The 19,324-nt window shown below is 39.7% G+C and overlaps 1 protein-coding gene across 1 annotated transcript in view; it reads right to left on the bottom strand.

The window, feature by feature from the left end:
* Positions 1 to 14,548: 14,548 nt before the first annotated feature.
* Positions 14,549 to 19,324, bottom strand: part of Gpr158 (G protein-coupled receptor 158) — a 296,234-nt gene continuing 291,458 nt past the window's right edge. Inside the window, exons 10-11 of the mRNA XM_048367807.1 lie at positions 17,296 to 17,442; positions 14,549 to 16,496 (exon numbers count right to left, since the gene is read on the bottom strand). Coding sequence (XP_048223764.1) covers positions 15,021 to 16,496; positions 17,296 to 17,442 — 1,623 coding nt within the window. The 3' untranslated portion in view covers positions 14,549 to 15,020. The remainder of the gene's footprint in view (positions 16,497 to 17,295; positions 17,443 to 19,324) is intronic.

Here is a 19,324-nt window from a genome sequence, read left to right on the forward strand (position 1 = left end):
GTCCAAAGTAATTAGAAATAAACAGACAATCTTTTTATGTCTCCTAACTTGAAAAAAATGTTCTAAGGTATTAAATACATGAGCTCCTAGAAACTTGCTTATTATGAGTATTTGATTAGGAAGACTCAATGGTGATATTTTGTAATCCTCTATTGCCAAATCATGCCTGGATTCTCAGTGGCCTCTTTTCCCCCCACTAGTGCTTATAATTTAATTAAAATTGGACAGTTAATTTCAGAATCCCGAGAAGAAATGCAGCAAACGTATCCCTAAAATCCTGATCATTTAAAGCTACTCTCAGTGCCACAAGCAGGATCAGAGTTCTCCACAGAAATGAAACCTGGGAGCCACCAAGCTAGGTAGATAGATATACAGATATGGGGGTGCTATGGTTGAAGGCAGTGTGTCTCCCCAAGATTCATGACTTGGAAACATAGTCCCCAGTGCAGAGGTATTAAGAGCTGATGAGGCCTAGTAGAAGGTTATTCCCATCTCTGGGGCCAATGAATTAATGAATTCAAGACAAACTTCCATCAACTAGCCATCTGCTTAAAGCCTTGCCCAACGAATGTAAGAGCATTTTTCTCCTTCTGGAGCACCTCCAACAGGATTTCCCACTTCCCCTTCATAGTTATAAAACCAAGACGATATAGATAAGGACCAAGGTAATAGAGACTATGTAAAAGTTAGAGGTACTGTCAATTTGAGATGAAATAATTCAAATAAAGGTCGCTGAGGGAAAGAACAAGTTTAAATTGTCTTCCACAACACAAACTTAGGCATTTCTAGAGAATCAAGCCTCAATTGCAGTCCTTTCAATGAGTTTTTATACATTAGTGGTACAAGTGTGAGATTTCCACACATGGAACAATTTATCCCAATCCATGTTACTCCGCCACTCTTTCCCATCCCAACCCCCCTCCTCGAACAATGGCCACAGGTGGCAATGCTCTATTTTCATACATGCAAATAAACGATGTGGGCCAGAGGCCCCTCATTTGCCATGTTAGCCTTCCCCCCTCACACAGGTGCCCCCCACAACACAGCTTGTTTGACTTTCCTGTCACTCATTTTCTAAAAGTTATATTAAAAAATTTTTGCCATTAAGAAGGCTGCCTATCTTCAAGAACCACTGCCTGAACTTAATGCAAAGGGAAGAAACAATTCCTGAGTTGTAGTAAGTAAAGAGAGGTTTTCCTGTGTTGGTTTGCTTGAAGTGTGATCTCCTCTAGGTTTATATTATAATTTAGGTTCCTGTCTGGATTCTAAAGGCAAACCTCCTTCCAACTGCTCCATCAGTAAGCTTTCTGATTGTAATTTGGATGCTCTGAAATGCTTTCCTTTCTCAATTTAGCCTTCTTCTTATTATTTGGCCCTTATCCAAGATGTCAAATTGTTATTTCACAAAGGAGAAAATAGAATTTTCCCGACTATTTTCCTCCATACAGGTCAATTTCTGCAGGCATCAAAAACTAAGCACTGAGGTTGTAGGCAAGGGGAAAGAAATGAAGCATTTCTTCACCAATAAATCACAGAACACGCATTTAATTATGACCTACTTATTTATATTTTTGACAGCACTACTCTCCACAGGATGACATTCTTATTTGCTTTGAAGTTTAATTTTATCTTGTCAATTTTAGTCTCTAGGTGACTTCATACCAGTAGCTACATTTCTTTGTTTGCTTTTTTCTGGAAGAAAAAGAATGAAAGGCACCATGAGCAAGTCAACGCAGTGAGGGAACGGGAGGATGTCACCACAGTGAAATACATTCCAGGGACGTGGGGGGCCCTCTCTTGAACTATCCATGCCTTCCTTCAAGTTAGCTTGCAGTTGTTCTTGAAGAAGTTTGGAAATACCTTGGGCCACCATATGTTCTTCCCTCCCTTCCCCTTTGGAAGTGGGTGAGTAAGGTGGAGACTGAAATCGGGGTGATAGGCTCTGATAGAAGAAGACAGAGAGGAAGGCTAACATTTTTTAAGGTCAGCTATGTGTTTGAATCATCATTATCCACATTAGCACACTGAATATAATATGCACAAAGCATCTAAGCAAAGAAGAGCATGTGAATGTATTTTGTTCACTAGTTTGCTATTCGTTTAGCTGCACATTTGAATCCAAATCAAATTAGGGTTGCAAAACTGGGATTCAGTTTAAGGACAAGAATTGAGGTCAGAGCTGGGGGCTGGTGGCCTACACCTGTCATCCTAGCTACTCAGGAGGCTGAGATCTGAGGATCATTGTTCAAAGCCAGCCTGGGAAGCAAAGTCCATGAGACACTTATCTCCAATTAACCACCAGAAGACCAGAAATGGTTCTGTGGCTCAAAGTGGTAGAGCACTAGCTTTGAATGAAAAAGCTCAGGGACACTGCCTAGGCCCTGAGTTCAAGCCCCACAACTGAAAAAAAAAAAAAAAGAATTGTCGTCATTATTATCTCTGCTAACAAGAAGAGTAAATTTCAGAGAAACCAAAGGCTGTTTCTTGTGTCATTCAAGGTACTTGTTTCTACACCAGTTTTGGGAAAATATTACAGAGGAGTCCAATTACTTAGAAGGCTGAGGCAGGAGGATTGCATGCATCTGCCTAGGAATTTGTGGCCAGCCTATCCAACATACCAAGACTCTATTTCAGAAAATAGTTAAAACAAGTTTAATGGGTTATGAACTTCTCAAGGCCTTTTCTTTTCGAAATGACCACAGTCAACTTAGTGATTGGAGTCCCACTTTACTGACCAAACTATGGATATCTATCCTAAAAAGCAAAATGGATGGTGTTGAGTTACCTGGTTATATGTATACTTGTTGTGTGCTAGCATCATAATTTTTATAGTTTGTCCAAGTCTCTGATTTTTTTTGTCTCCACACTTGCGAATCCCACACTCTTGTGTGTTGGCTCACTTGGTGATGTCCATTGGTGATACACTTCATTAAGCTTGTCATAGATCTCTACTAATTATTTGTGCACACTACAGCTTTACCTCTTCCTAGTTTCCTCTTATTGCCCTTTTATATACTTGTTATGTTGATTCTAATAGAACAGGACTTAACAACCTCTTCTAGTTACATCAGCCTTTTCTTTCATTCTTGGCCTCCTGAGCTTTTAGTGTTTTCAGGTTTCATGACTGTTTGGTAACTTACACGTTTAGGGAAATTGTCACTCACAGGTTTAGGGAAATTCTTGAATTTGAAGGCTATTAGATCTCTCATCTATAAAAACTCCAGCTACTGTAATACCAAAATAATGAGAAGATTGAAGAAAAATATCTGTCAGATATAAAATGAATTTAAAATATTAAAGTGTGGCTACTACAAGGTAGTAGATACTGAATATCTTGCTTCTATTTGGATTATACATAGAATGCATATAAAACCAGGATTACTAAAATTTTGTGATTTTAAATGAATCTAGAAGTAAGCATACACATTTTTGATAAAACCAAGAAAGTAAGAATAAATAAGAATAGGTCGGAGAATGGGCTGCACTTTCCGGAAGAGCACTGGTGAGAGAAATACCTGTGAGAATTCTTGTGACAATGAGCTCTGAGCTAGTGGAGAGAGGTGCTATGTAAATGCCAGGTTATTTTTATATCCTTAATACTTAAGAATGCTCTGCAAAGGTCAAGCATTAGCCGAAGGGCAGAATCTTGGGAGAACAAACATTTCCAGCTTTTCATAGACCAGGCCCGAGTGGAGAAAGCTTACCTAGGGGTCTTACAGATAAAGGGGGTAGGCAAGGGTTGCAAGTTTTTAACAAAATTTCAATATTTCAATTGGATTTGTAATTATGATACTGACTTGCATTCTAATCTATCAACAGCTTCCTGTGGTTTGGCACAAGACAGCTGGGGATTGGATTGAGAAAGGACATTGTGAACCTTAAAGTTAGATTCCATATTCTTCCCAGCTCAGTTCTCAAGTCAGAGAAGGCACCCAAGAAAAATCCACAGACAGAGTCAGAAAGGAAAGTTAGCCCAGAGAGGAAAGCTGGGATGCAATTTATGAGCAAATCTGTCACATCGTGTCTTTGTATATCTTCTTGCTTGAATTTAATATTGGGTAGAATCATTCACCAAAAGACTGAAATTTCCTAATTCAGATGTTAATTGAGAATTTTCTTTCTTTCTTTCTTTCTTTCTTTCTTTCTTTCTTTCTTTCTTTCTTTCTTTCTTTCTTTCTTTCTTTCTTTCTCCTTCCTTCCTTCCTTCCCTCCTTCCTTCCTTCCTTTCTTTCTCTTTTGTTTCTCTCTCTTTTCTTCCCTCCCTCCCTCTCTCCTTCTCCCTCCCTCCCTTCCTTCCTTCCTTCCTTCCTTCCTTCCTTCCTTCCTTCCTTCCTTCCTTCCTTCCTTCCTTCCTTCCTTTCTCTTTCTCTCTCTTTCCTTCCCTCCCTCCCTCTCTCCTTCTCCCTTCCTTTCTTTCTCTCCGTCCCTTCTTCCTTCCTTTTTTTTTTTTGTCTTGGCATACAGTCCAGGCTGGCCTCAAACTTGTGATCTGCTTCAGTCTTCTCAGATGCCAGGATTACAGGTTTGCATCACCATATCTGGCTGCTTTGTATTTTGTGTGTGTGTGTGTGTGTGTGTGTGTGTGTGTGTGTCTGTCTGTCTGTCTGTCTGTCTGTCTGTCTGTGTCTATGATGTATGTGCCAATATTGGGGTTTGAACTCAGGGCCTGGGTTTTGTCCTTTAGATTTTTGCTCAAGTTATGAGCCACAGTTCCACTTCCAGCCTTTGTGTGTGTGTGTGTATGTTTAATTGGAGATGAGTCTCACAGACCTTCCTCCATGGGCTAGCTTTGAAAGGGCATTCTCAGATCTCAGCCTCCTGGGTGAGCCACTGGCTCTTAGCTTCTCTATATTCTTATAACACATGCTCAGTTTTCATCTGGATTTCTCCTTTGATTCTTGCTGGGGAAACTTCTGAAAGCAATGTTCTTAAGAAACGTAGCCAAGCCGAGCCAACCGGAGCTGAGCCAGGTGTTTACAAGTTATTGTCCTGGAACCCTGGTACTGGGAATCATCTATTGCCTATGTTGCCAGCTACCAATGAGGCTGTGGAATTGGTGTTTTTTCTTCTTCTGCCTGTTTAGAGTCAAGCACACATTCTGAACCCCAAGTGAGTCAATTATACTAGTGTTGCATCATAAAAAAAGCCTAAACATGCAATGGGCATCTTGGACCAAGGGAATAGAATGCACAGAAGTCCAGAAACCCAGGTCTCATAATCACACACGCTGTGATTTTCCAGTGTGGTGTCCTTATTGCACTCCCAGTTTGAAGAGGGAAGGCGCCCAGCAGGTTGATAGAACTACTTAGAAAATTCAGTTCAGTGTCCAAGAACCTGGGTGCTGCAGTAACCTCAGTTTCATTATGAAAGGCAGATGGCTTCAGTTGTAGTTTTTACTAATGTATCCTTAAAATTCAAACTTTCTCTGTAACCAAAAGAATATATATATATGTATATATATGAGATTCACTCAGAAAGAGAATTCTATATTACTGACCTATTTAGTACCTGACACAGGCATTACATTGCAAGTGGACCACACAGTCATTTGTCTCCCTTAATCACCAGGTAAAAATAAAACTAAGATTCAGAGTCTTCAAAGAATAGATTAATCATTTAGCAGGATGGATTCTAGTTTTATTGAAGTCCATTTATATCTATTTATTGTCTCCCTCCATGTACATTTAAATGACAGTCAGGTTAACATGATACAGTATATAGTCTACAACATGGCCAATAACTTTCACTATCAGCCAGCATTTGCTGGTTTGAGCTGTGATAACAGAAAATTCCTAACTTCTCGGTAGTGCACCAAAGCGAATTTCATATTTTGCTCATGTCATATGTTGACTGTTGAGCAGCTGTGATTTTGCTGGGCTCTGCTTGGCACTGCTCTATGTGCGTGTTTTATTCTCAGATCTAGGCCAAAGGAGAAATCTCAATTTAGAACTTGCTATTCTTGTGGCAGAGAGAACAACTAAGCCTCAAGCACACAATGACTCCCGGAGCTCAGCTAGAATACGTCTGGGCCTAAGTTATGGGGAATGTTGAGTGCTTTCCTCCCTTTCAAGGTATGTGTCAATGAGGAGGGATGTGTCCATAAGTAGGATGAACACATGATGCTCTGCCTTCAATCATGAGAAGATGGAACCACCTACAAAGTCCAACCTCTCTTTCATTAAACAATAATATACTCACTCTTCTCCAAGAAAGATGTTGTAAGAATTTCATTTAGGTACTGTGTCAAACTCAAAGCCTGTCATCTTTGAAAAAGTCATTTTTCCTGGTACTGATAAAGCTTTTATTAATCTGTGGTTTTTCTGGGTGAAACAGACAAGTTATCTTGGACTTCTCCTGCCTCCATACAGACAAGAAACAACAGTGGAATAGAAAGGGCTGAATATAGTAATTATGGTCATTCTGAAAGGGAAAGGATGTGTAGATTGGCTGGATGGAGATATGGTTGAACACACAGTGTGCATGCTGTTAGCAGATAGGAAATCCATTGGCTTGATAGCATGGGAATCTCTTAGCCTGGAAGGAATCAGTTTCTTGAACAGAAACTGGTTGTATTCCCTGCAAGTAGCTTTGCAATTCAAAATATTTCATGGTCTATGACTCTCTGGGAAGATGTCTCTGCTCCGTTACTCTCCTTTTCCACATCTAAATATTGCTTTGGAGAAGACACATTCCTTGAAAGTGGAGCCCATGTCTTTCTTATAAAAGGCTGGGGGCAAAAAGGTCATTTTACATCTTAAATCAATGTAGTCTCTTTTTCTTAGGGTGATTATATATACTAGTATACCCAGAAGCGCTAGTATAGTGCCTCAGTATTATTTAGTAGTTATACTTCTCATGTAAATGGCTGGTTGACAAATTGTAAAATTATATTGCATTTCTAGTGTGTAAATTCTTGGCAAAAATCATTCTAGCTCTTATTTCACATCTGTTATTATCATTATTGGATAACCATTCCTGCACTTTTTTTTTTAAGTTAAGCTTTTGTCTTTAATTGGCTGGTACGGTGATCTCATTAGGCTTCTGTGAGAGAGGTATGCCCTTATTTACCTTCTCATAAACCATTTTATGCATGTGAAGAGCTTTTTGGGAGCCAATTCAATTTATCCTTAGATCTTTGCAGTCCTTTTATTTTTTTAGACTGTATTTTTTTTTTATCACTTAGAGAAATAGCTCTACTTCCAAGTTCTGTGAGTTCCAAAACTTCTGGATTCTAGTTTTTAAATTTTAATTCCCTCTTTATTATGCTTACAAAGTGAAATTTGTGAGGTTATCACTTTTCTGTAGATGTTTACAAGCCATTGGCTTACCAGCTTTTAATTCCAACCTTCCCTTTTTCCTGTTTTTGTCTGAGGTCACAAGTTCCTGAAGGACATTATCTACCTGCCAAGCTTCCTATAGGTCACAGTTTTACCAAATGTTTTACCACTAAAAATGTCAATGACTAGTTACAATTTTTTTGACATCCATTCTCTGATCCTAAAGTCAGTGCTGCATTTTGTGTTGTTCTCAAAGCATAGTCTACTTTTGGGTACAGATTTCTCTATCAGTCAGTTTTCTTTAGGTTATGACATAGTATATAAATAAGTGAAGTGAGCCAGACCCAAAGAAACATAGACTCTATGGTCTCCCTCATAGAGAATAATTAGCACAGGTTTAGGCAAGTCACAACAGAGGATCATAAGAGCCCAAAAGCTATGCCCTTATGAACACATAAGATGATGCTAAGTGAAATGAACTCCATGTTATGGAAACGATTGTTATATCACTGTTGTAACTACTTTCAACATGCCATGTGTAACCATAGCTTCTATTATTGATGATCTTCTTGTATCCCCTTCCTGTGGTTGAACCTGCACTTTCTCTGTATCTTATCTGAGTACATTGGAAACCGTGTATACTGGTACTAGAACTAGGAAACTGAAAGGGAATACCAAAATCGAGAGACACAGGGTAAAAAGTCAAACAACTACAAAAGCAATACTTGCAAAACTGTTTGGTGTAAATGAACTGAACAACTCATGGGGGGGAGGGGAAAGGGAAAGGGGGAGGGGGGAGGGAGGAATGAGGGAGGAGGTAACAAACAGTACAAGAAATGTATCCATTCCCTAACGTATGAAACTGTAACCTCTCTGTACATCAGTTTGTTTTTTTTGTTTTGTTTTGTTTTTTGCCAGTCCTGGGCCTTGGACTCAGGGCCTGAGCACTGTCCCTGGCTTCTTCCTGCTCAAGGCTAGCACTCTGCCACTTGAGCCACAGCGCCGCTTCTGGCCGTTTTCTGTATATGTGGTGCTGGGGAATCGAACCTAGGGCCTCGTGTATCCGAGGCAGGCACTCTTGCCACTAGGCTATATCCCCAGCCCCTGTACATCAGTTTGACAATAAAAATTTAATTTTTTTTAAAAAAACAACCATTTGGTGTAAACCAACTGAACAACTCATGGGAGGGAGGGGAAGGGGGAGGGGGAGGGGGGAGGAGGGAATAAGAGAGGAGGTAACAAATTGTAAAAGAAATGTACCCACTGCCTTACGTATGAAACTGTAACCCTTCTGTACATCACTTTGACAATAAATAATTATTAAAAATAAATAACATATCTCAGTTGCCAGTCGCTTTCAATTTAAAAAATATGTCTCATTCTGGTTATTGACTATATGTAACAGTTGACTATATGTAACAAGTATCATAAGAAGCAGACATCAATTTACAAGTCAAGTTATTTATCATATGCACTGATAGATACTAGCTTTTAAAATATAAAATGAAGAAAGATATTTTCATGACCTTTTAATGTAAGCACCCTGTGGAAAATTTTGGTGCTTTTTATGCATTTTCTCAAACACTAACAAACTTGAGTATGTAGATACGTGTACTGCTTTTAACAGCCAAGCATGATATTCTGTCTTTTTATGTTTTTATGTAGATCTAGCCAGTGAGTTACTTTCCAGAAAGTATTCAAATAACTAAATGCACATTTCTGTGGCTAATAAATATCTTACTGTTTTGAACATGTGGAAATACCTTTGTAGTTCTGACAAACTAGGCCATCACCCAAACTGTAAGCTTTTCCTTCCTTGTGGTGATCAGTCATTATTTGTTATAAAACTGGAGAGATAGAGTTCACATGTTTCAGTCATAGTCTGTGGATCTGCCAGGAACTTCTAGAAGTGATGTGGAAGATAAGTTGATATTCTATACATTAGAAAATAAAGTGTATTTTTAACTACATGATCCATTATTTCACTCTGGCAAATATTTATTGAACTCAAGGAAAAACACACTCACCGAGATTAGAGATTTATTGATAAATGAAACACACTCTCGGTGTGAAGGAACTTTTCATGTAGCAGATGATCAAAGGCATGTGTGACTGGCCTCCAAGTCAGCGCAGTGACAGATTTAATCAAGTTCCTTAATTGAGCCTCGAGGAAGAGGAGTCTACTTACACTTGGGACACCAGGAGAGGCTGTACAGAGGGGAGAGGATTTGTACTGCATGAATAGGATAAGCAAAGAAGTGTCTCTCGTGTCCTGGGAAAGCCCATCAAGCTGTGATTTTTAATCCTAAATTTGCACTCTCAAAGCATTTCTTTGTACAATAAAATACATGGTCTAGGCTCTTACACTGCAGCAAACAGAAGAAACTGATACATAGTAGAAGGAGGGGAAAGATTTCAAGCAAATCAAAGAGCAGCTACAAAAGAAGAATTAAATCCCAGGTGTGTCTGGGGAGAACTGTATAATCTTTCTTTTGTATGGACCAATGAGGGCACTTTTATTTTTGGTTGACTGAATTAAAAAAGGACTACAATTTGCCTTTCATTTGTACTTAAATCCATTTTTCTTTCTAGGATTCTGACTACTGGTTAGCTCGACCTTTTCCTTATTCATCATTTTCCATTTTCATTTGATTAGACAATTTTGTTTCTAGCAATGTGCTATTTTCACATCACAGGAAAAAAGGAAGGATTTAATCCAGACATTTCATTATCTTCTTTCTAACCAGTGAATACTGAATTAGAATATAATATGTGCTTGAATTAGACCACTGTATGCTCCTATAAACCAGTGTTTAAGGAGAAAATAATCTCCAGAGCATTTAAACATTAAGTTAGAAAGATACTATTTCTGTCTCCAAAACTATTTAAGGGGAAAGAATGGACTATGCTGATATAGAGAAAATCTAAACTAGTTTGTATTGTTTTGGGCAATAGAGTTATATTATTACTTTTTGTGATACGGTGTATTTCTGATAGAAATACTTCCCCAAAACATTTCAATAGAAGTCCAAATTTAGAACAAAGAAACAATACCTCTATGAATGCCTATGAATAAGCAGTACAGTCAGTAACTAAGAAATATTACCAATAACTGAAAGATGGTATCGTGCCTTCCTCATTATATAAAAATACCCTAGAGACTGGAATTTCATGTGTTGTTAATCCATTAACCAAAACTTTTATGTTGAGAGCTGTAGTTACGTATTTTACCAGTGTTTTATTCATAGGGTACATATACTAGGCAGCAGGCTGTGAACAGATGGGAAGAGCAATGTCTGGGCTTCCATTAAGGAAAGAGAGGGTCAGGGATGTAATCCGCTTCTGTGCTTCTGGCCACCACTTCCAGACAGGAGCTGAAGTCCATTCTACTGTAACTTTTAGAAGTCCATCTTTTTTTTTTTTTTTTTTTTGGCCAGTCCTGGGCCTTGAACTCAGGGCCTGAGCACTGTCCCTGGCTTCCTTTTGCTCAAGGCTAGCACTCTGCCACAGCGCCACTTCTGGCCATTTTCTGTATATGTGGTGCTTGGGAATCGAACCCAGGGCCTCATGTGTATGAGGCAGGCACTCTTGCCACTAGGCCATATCCCCAGCCCCTAGAAGTCCATCTTGATACCAGTTCTTAAAAGTCTATCATCCTGAAAGGAAACTTAAGCTGTTCCTTCCTGTCCCAGCCCAGCCCAGTTTCAAAGTTTTCCAAGCAGGAACTTGGTGTCTTATTCTACAAACTTCTCAGGAATGGATGGAATGAGCCATAAGGGTCTTCAGAGGGGGCTTTTAAAACTTATGAAATTGGGGCTGGGGATATAGCCTAGTGGCAAGAGTGCCTGCCTCGGATACACGAGGCCCTAGGTTCGATTCCCCAGCACCACATATACAGAAAACGGCCAGAAGCGGCGCTGTGGCTCAAGTGGCAGAGTGCTAGCCTTGAGCGGGAAGAAGCCAGGGACAGTGCTCAGGCCCTGAGTCCAAGGCCCAGGACTGGCCAAAAAAAAAAAAAAAAAAAACTTATGAAATTATCCATAATGTTGTTAAACATGCTGTCAAAATCATCTAATTATTCTGATTTTCTTACTTCAAATGAGAATAACAGTAAACTCACTTGAAGATTAAAATTCATTTGTTCAAATAAGCCATCTTTCTTCTCTTCCTTAGTCCCTCATCTTGCTTACTATGTCACACACTAGCCTTCCAACTACCCTAGCGATGCTTAGTCTCTTTCTATTTTGTTCCATCTCTGGTTCATTTATGACCCTGTTTCAAGCCTCTTGGTAGCTTCTTTCAGTAGGATGTGATAAAGCAGTAGTCAATAGCATGCAAGGCTGAGCCTGGTAACCTTTCCAGCAATATGCTTTCCTTTTCACACCTGATTCCTTTCTTGAACTTACTCCAGGGAACCTGAACTCACTATGTAGTCTTCCTTGACTCTTGACTTAGTTATGCTCATCTGTGCACTGTCATACCAGTGGCTGGATACTCGTGATTTAGAGTTCTTGGAGGTCTTCTTTGTCTTTATGTTTTCATTACTTATCAGACTGCCTGGTACATACAAGTGCTGGCCAAATTAGCTCCCGACTGGTCAGAGCTTTTGTAAATCAAACTCAATAATCCTAACAGGTTTCACTGGCATCAAATTGTTTCTGTAAGTTCGAGGGCACATTTGGCTAATCAACCATTCGTGTAGATAGGCAATCTAAGGCACAGACCAAGTATGTCTATGGAATTCCTCCTAAAGTAGGTTGGATAATACAAGTTCAGTTTTTGGTAGATGAACACACAAATCACTTTCATATAAATATGTTTTATTGCAGAGAAGTTATTATTTACATGCTGCAACACATCACAACATAAATTTACCAAATATTCCATGGTGGGATGCTGTAGGTTTCAGATAATAGTTTTAGAAGAACCACAGGTTAAGTGAAGAGACTTACAGCTTTGTTGCCTCTACAACTCTCAGTTGCTAAATGCTAGAAGTCAAAAGGCAGTGTCTTTTCAGTGCTACCTGTCATCACTTGCATGCAGAAACCTAGGAAGCAAATACAAGAGAACGGTCGAGTTTCAAATCCATGTTTGCCACCAGTTTACAATGGGTTGAGTTATAATTCATGTCGTGAAGCATGTAACTCTTGCATAAAATATACACTTCTATTAAGATTGATAGAAATCTACTTATTTATAAACCCTGGCTTAAAAACAAGGACAGGATGCAGCCGGCACATGCATTGAGAAGGACAACCTAGCAAATGTTTGCCAGACCTTAACAGTATCGATTCACTTATTTACTGTTTTCTTACTGGGAAAAGAATCTCATATTTAGAGATTCCCACTTCTCTAGGTGGTAAGTAATGGCAATGAAACTCTAGGAAAGACCCTAGGCGTTCTCACTGCTATACGCTGGTGGAGGTTGATCTACATAGACTGTCACTAAGGTAAAATTTGGCAAGTCTTCTTTAAGCCACATTTTGAACAGGGTCAACCTGAAGTGCAATAAAAGACACTGATGCTTGACCACTTAATTCTCAAAAGCGAACCAAGTGCTAACAAATCTTAAACGTAAGTGAAACAAGTAAGTGTGTCTAGAAAGTCTAAAACAAATTTGTGAACTTATCTTAACATAGTAAGATAAGATCCCCGAGAAGATAAGCCTTGAAAAGAAAAGGATGAAAGAGATAAATGAAGGCAGCAGTTAAAAATAGAATTTCTATACTCTTTATACCTACCCCACCAACCTGAGTATTGCATCGAGCAAGCACATGAGTGAGGAAGATTTATGCATACCTTTGCAAAATGGTGAAGTCCTTGCTAACTCCTAAATACACGTCACTGAGAAACCTTGGGGATGAATAAGGCGAATTGTCTTTACTTCCACTGAGAATACCATTCTCTACGAACAGCCTCATAGCCACTTTCTGATCCCTTTTCCCTATCTTTTATCCTCCTAGTGTGCTCTCCTTGCTGCTCATAAAATGAAAAACCGTTATTTAACCTAGAAAGGTTAGGGCCAAATAAGCACTGATATTTCAATGTTTACAGTGCGAGAAGGGAAGCATGGACTCTGTGCTTAAGTGACTCATCTTTAGCTCTGGAATCTCATTGTGAGATCACATCGCTAAGGCTAAGCCAGCAGCTGATGATTTTCATGCCAAGAGATCAGCGTGGAATGCAATCAGCTTTGTGAAATTAGCTTTGAGGACTGTTTTGCCTTGCAAATCAATTTTACATTTGGAGTTAGGTAGTCTGCAGAGGCAATTTGTGAGACTTATATAAGTTTTCTAGTGCTTGGGAGAATGAAGCACCCACACCACTTTATGGGCTTTGAATAAATCAGACTATAAAATCTCTTTGGGTATTGAGTCCAGAAAGTTCTATTCCTAGGTGAAGTAATGCATAAAGGTTTATGAGAATAAATAGTTTAAGGTAATTTAAAATATTATATTTTTAGTATGCATAATAAAATATATATATCCATATAACGATTTTGATGCTATCGTTAAATTTCCTCTTTAAAAAAATAATCCCTTGAAAGTGCTATCAGGAGCTACCTTTCTGTCTTCATTTTGAAGGCAAATTTCCTGCATCTGCAGTAGAGCAGACCCTCATACCATTCCTAGAGTCTTCCCTTCCCAATGGTGATAATAAAGCACAGTATGTTTTTCTCACTCTTAGCTTCTTCCTTAGAAAATGCTGCTAAATATGAAATACTGAAAGTGTTAAAAGGGACAATCAATTGGAATGCTCTATCTCTGACTTTGAACAAACAATGGATAAGTTGTCCTTAACTTATTAAGACATAGGACTAAGTATGACCATTTGATCTTCAAGATTAATAAAGCTTCTGAGTCCTAACAACAAGTGCAAAACAAATAACTCAACTTGTATATTAAAAAAAACCCTGATTAAGACGGTGTAACAAACCATGATGTGAAATAATAGTCAAATCCAAATTCACAATATATAAACCACAGCCCAAACTAAGAGTTTTTTTCATCATAAGTTACAGCTTCCTAGCCAGAGAAAGATTACTGTACTCCAAGAATCAACTAAAGTTGATAGATAGCAGGTATTCTGTAAGTTGCAATAACAATTGAGTAGCTGCAGATTGCATAAATGTGTTGTGTCACATAATATCAAAGTTATTTGCAAAAATTATACAATCTGGAATGCTTGAATATGAGACACAACAATGTACTGAAACATACATTTATAAGAAAATGAGAGCAATCATTAATAGAAAAGGTATTTGGGGGATGCATTAAGTGAGCAGTGCTATCAAGATTAAATAGGTAAAGTAAGTTCTTTCCGGTTGACTACTTAGAACTTCCGTCGTATACATCGACACCTTTTTCTTTGACAAAAATGATACATCTTCTCTGTTTCCAGCTTTGTCTTGTTTAGAAAGTTCCAAGTCCCATGGGTGAAGGCTGATCAGGGGCTCAGCACACATGGGGCTGCCTTTCCTCTCACGGTGCTGCGAGGCAGAGATTTCACCCATGCTACCAGAGGGCTGAATGTTCTGGTGTATTGTGTGGAAAGCAGCCCCGGGGCTCGGCCCCAGCATTCTTCTGCCATCACTTTGATCCCACTCCACTCTCTGTTCTATTTCTCTCATTTGGCAAGTGCTCCTGGGGAAGGTGTGTTTTCAGATCTTCCATTTTATACAGAACTTGGGCTTCCTTCCTTGTCTCCCTGGGGATGCTACACTTGACAAGTGTCCTGGACCTCTTATTTTCGAGGCCCTGCTACTTTATTTGCATTTAAAGCAGAAGAGGCAGGTAAAGCTACACTTCTTTCAGCATTTGGTTGATCTGGGGTCTCAAACTCCCAAGGACACACCTCGGCTCGCGATGTTAACGGCTGTGGGGAGTTATTACTTGGTTTATAAGAGCCAGGCACATTTTCCATGGAGGACAATGTCTGTTTATCCTGGTCTCCCATTTGGTGGAGATTTTCCTGCTCTGTTTTTGATGCTACGGCTCTGGGGGGCAGTTCTTCATACTGCCCAGCACTGGCGTTGGCTGAATAATGCTGGCTTGCATTCTCATCTTTGGCTCTTCCCAGGAGAATGGGAGGCTTGGATATCAAGTGCTTGTCATCCTCCAAGAGAGACTGACCCTGGCTGTCCCAGGGGGCCGTGTCAGCCTTATCCACACTCTTCTGACTGGACTGCGAACACCCTTCTGTCCCCTTGGGCTTGTGGTGTGACGTTTCTTTTAAGGAAAAGGTTGGGTTTGTCTCCACTTCAGACGCTGCAATGGACACGTGTTTTTGCGACTTTGACTCTGAGGGTGCAGGGCCAGGGGTCAGATCGTAGGCCTCCCAAGGGCACACTTCCCCGATGTCAAAGTTGTCCTTCCTCTGGGTGGCAGCTGGGCTCAAGTCAGCGCTGGCAGTGGGGGGATTGACCCTCTGTTGCTTCATAATCCCAGATTTCTGGAGCTTTTTTGGCTCCTCCGAATGATTGGCGTTTGGGGGCTTAGCCTCTTTAGTCTCTGCAGGATCGGAACTGGAGGATTTTCTACCCGTCTCTCTCTCCTTTGGCAGGGCTTTCTGGGATCTAGCACGTTCTTCCACCCCTGAGGACTGGCTCTTCCCCGCCAGTCCAAGCGTCTTCTCCTTGGCACTGGCTATGACGCTTAGAGACTTCTGCAGCATGGAGATCCGGGGGTGCCCGGGCTTCTTCTCCGAGCTCAGGTTGTGGGCGCTCGCTGACTTGCACACCAGAGGCACGGACTCGGTGGACTCGGCCTCGCTGTCGTCTTTGAGTTTCTGGGCGAGTTTTTTGCTGGAGAGAGAGTCCAGGGTGCAGCTCTCCGTGGCGTCCTCGTCCTGGCTTTCTGTTGGCAGGCTCTTGGACTCGTCCGTTTGGTCTCTAACGTGGTCGTAAGTACTGTGGGATTTCTTGAGGGAGAAGACTCGGTTTTTCAGGGACTCCTCCTTGGGTCTCCCCGTGTTCCCGGAAGCCTCTGGGGGGTTCTTCCTGACCAGGGCTGCACTCTTGGCTGTGCTGTGGTCTGCCGCCTCCTTGTCCTCTTTGGAGCACTGCCTGCTGACCGTCTCTGGGATCTCGGTGATGCGTCTCATGATGGAACGGCCTAAGCCCTTCTTGGAGCACCGCTTTTTCTGGAGGTGGGGATTATTTGTGATCATCTTCTTCCTTTTATATATTTCTAATTGAGCATACAGTTTCTTCAGCTCATCCTGTCAGAACAAGAACAAATAAAATGTAGGATTTAGAATTACAGCCAGATAGTATCATTGAATATGTGAATGTAATAAGCATGGGGTTTCTAGGGTGCTTTCTCTGTCCCATTTTGTAACATCTGCACTCATTAATTTTCCCTTATTGTTTTGTGTTCTATAAAGCTTGTATTTAAGACATGAGTTTATGTAATCCATCCTTCTTTGAGGAGCAAGAACTTTGACTTTCAACTTGTGAGAGTTTCAACATGAGTGAGCCAAGACTATAACAAAACACAGCAACCAACCAACCTGTTAGCCATGCCACGGGCACTGCTGGAAACAGGAGAGAGCAACTGATACAAATAATCTAATTTAATGTTAGATTAGGTTTAGGAACAATGATCCATAGACTACCATAAAGCATTTTCTTCCTTTGAATGCTAATACATTGTCATGGATTATTTTAAATATAGACTCTGCTCACAGATATATTCCCCCTTCCCATCAGCAAGATAGGATAAACTAACATTATAGGTTATATAGAATTCATTCATCATTATGACTGACAACAAGTTAATCAAGATGATCAAGAATGGCCAGCCTAATATGAGACTTGAAATAGCTTGCATTATTAATACCACAGTTAATACCACAGTTACCCATTTGAGCAATGATTAACTCTGAATGCCTTCAGTTTCACAAATACATTCTATTTCACTCTACCACACATCATGCAAACATGACCCCCTCCCCCCACCAATCCACACATTTCCTGTATCAATGAATCTAAAGGCACCAAATCTGAAACTGGCCTTACCCGAATATCCTCTGGATCCAAGCTGTGCTCACTCCAGGCTGAATTTATACTGCTGTTCAGGTAGGATCCAGACCGACCCATGTCCAGCTCATCTTCATAGGCTTCTGTAGCAATATCATCACGTGGATTATTGCTTGAATGTGAAAACTGCAACAGATAATTCAATAGGAGTCTTAGGCATTACCTCACTAAAGACAGAGCATAATCCTTTTTGAAAGGTTCTAATGTTAACTTCATTTCTTCTGCTGGATGAGTTGGTCCATTAAGTCTTTCCCAAAGAGTTGTTACTCTACTCATGTGTTGTTTTGCATGGCATAGGCTGCAGCTCTCAGTAAGGCAATCAGCATTTGGCCCTAGTTTTGGCTCTAGCTTTCACCCTTGTTCTTTTCAAGGTACCAGTTTTAATTTACCCTCTCCCATGCATATTTGCTTTTAGAGAATGAAAGTAAGAATCCTAAGAAAGACTTTCTAGGAGGAACAAGTTATATGTACTGGTGGTTGGATGGGTTTGGGTTATTTTATTTTTTTGAGTAGTGGGATCTACCTTATGCTTGTCATTTTGCTTCACTTAGGTAAGGCTCTATTTCATCTGTGAAACACATTAGCCTTAGCCACAGAAGATGATTTTCAGTTCATACACATAGCATTCAAAAAGTTATTTTAAAAACACAGTGGATAGGTTATTTGATTCCTATCTCCATTTTGTCATCATGGAACCTCTCTGTAGTGTGCTCTTGGTCTAACATACTCTGAGTTAAATGATGTCTAAGTGTAAATGAAAAGATTCACTGAAATTACAGATATTTCCTTAACTCATCATCATTTGCAAGTTCCTCCTGCCACAGACTGATGTTTCTTTTTCTAATATCATCTATTGATAGTTGTAGCTTTATGTGTTTGTCTCTTAAGTGGAGAAGTCTAGAAGAATGAATTGGATAAATGATGGAAAGTAGGAAGGAGAATCCAAACAATACAGCATGCAAACCCAGGAATTGCTTTATGAAAACTGAGGTAGTAACTTAGAGAACATGGACTCTGCTTGCTCAGCTTATCATTGATGGAAGGAAAGATTGCTTTAAAAATATCAGATCAACTTTTTGACTAAACAGAGATGTTTTCATGTCAGCTTAGCTAGCCAGGTGAACATACATGTGGAATGACACATAAAAAAAAATTCTATATTTAGTGACAACGCAAGCTTTGTCATTTGAACTGACTGAGAAACCACAGTACTGTGAATTATTCCTCCCTGTTCTACCTGCCCTTTCAAGACTCACATGAATTTAGGGTTACAAATGCCAAATGTGGTAGAGTTTCAAATCTTAGAAGCTACAAGTTAAACTATCTAGAGGCTACTTGTAAGCATAGGATTGGCTTCTTGAGTAAAATCTTGGATATATTTGTGAATTTAAAAAACAGGATCGTGGGGATATAGCTCAGTGGCAGAATGCATGCTGAGAACGCAGTCCTGGCCACTAGGACTGCAAAACAAAATGAAACACAAAACCATCACTTGTCATTGTCTATTTCCTACTCTATTATTTTCCCTTAGGAAATTATCAAAAATATTACTTTAAATATTTAGCCTGTCTATTCTCACACACTTCTCCTAATATAAGTAAAATGAGAGCATTGATTTTTATCTGTTCATGCTCTTAGGAATATAACTAGTGAACAGCAAAGTCCTTAATATTTTTATACTGTTTTTCTATTGAAATGTAATTCACATGAGAAAACAATCCACAATGTTCAATGGTGTAATTATTATTTATCAAGGTCTATTTAGTATGTTTAATAGGTTGTATAATTCTAGATTACGATCAGCACCTCAAACAAGAAACATTGAACTTACTAGTAGTCATATCGATGTCTCCTTCTCCTTGCTATGACAATCACTAGTCTACTCTCCACTCTGTTGATTTGCTTAATATGGACAATTCACGCAAGTGGAATCATACCCTATGTGGCCTTTAGGGTCTGGCTTTTAAGTATGGCATTACACTTTCCACGTTTGTCCAAGTTCTAGAAT

The sequence above is a fragment of the Perognathus longimembris genome, chromosome 18 (assembly GCF_023159225.1).
Source record: "Perognathus longimembris pacificus isolate PPM17 chromosome 18, ASM2315922v1, whole genome shotgun sequence".
NCBI classification, from domain to species: Eukaryota; Metazoa; Chordata; class Mammalia; order Rodentia; family Heteromyidae; genus Perognathus; species Perognathus longimembris.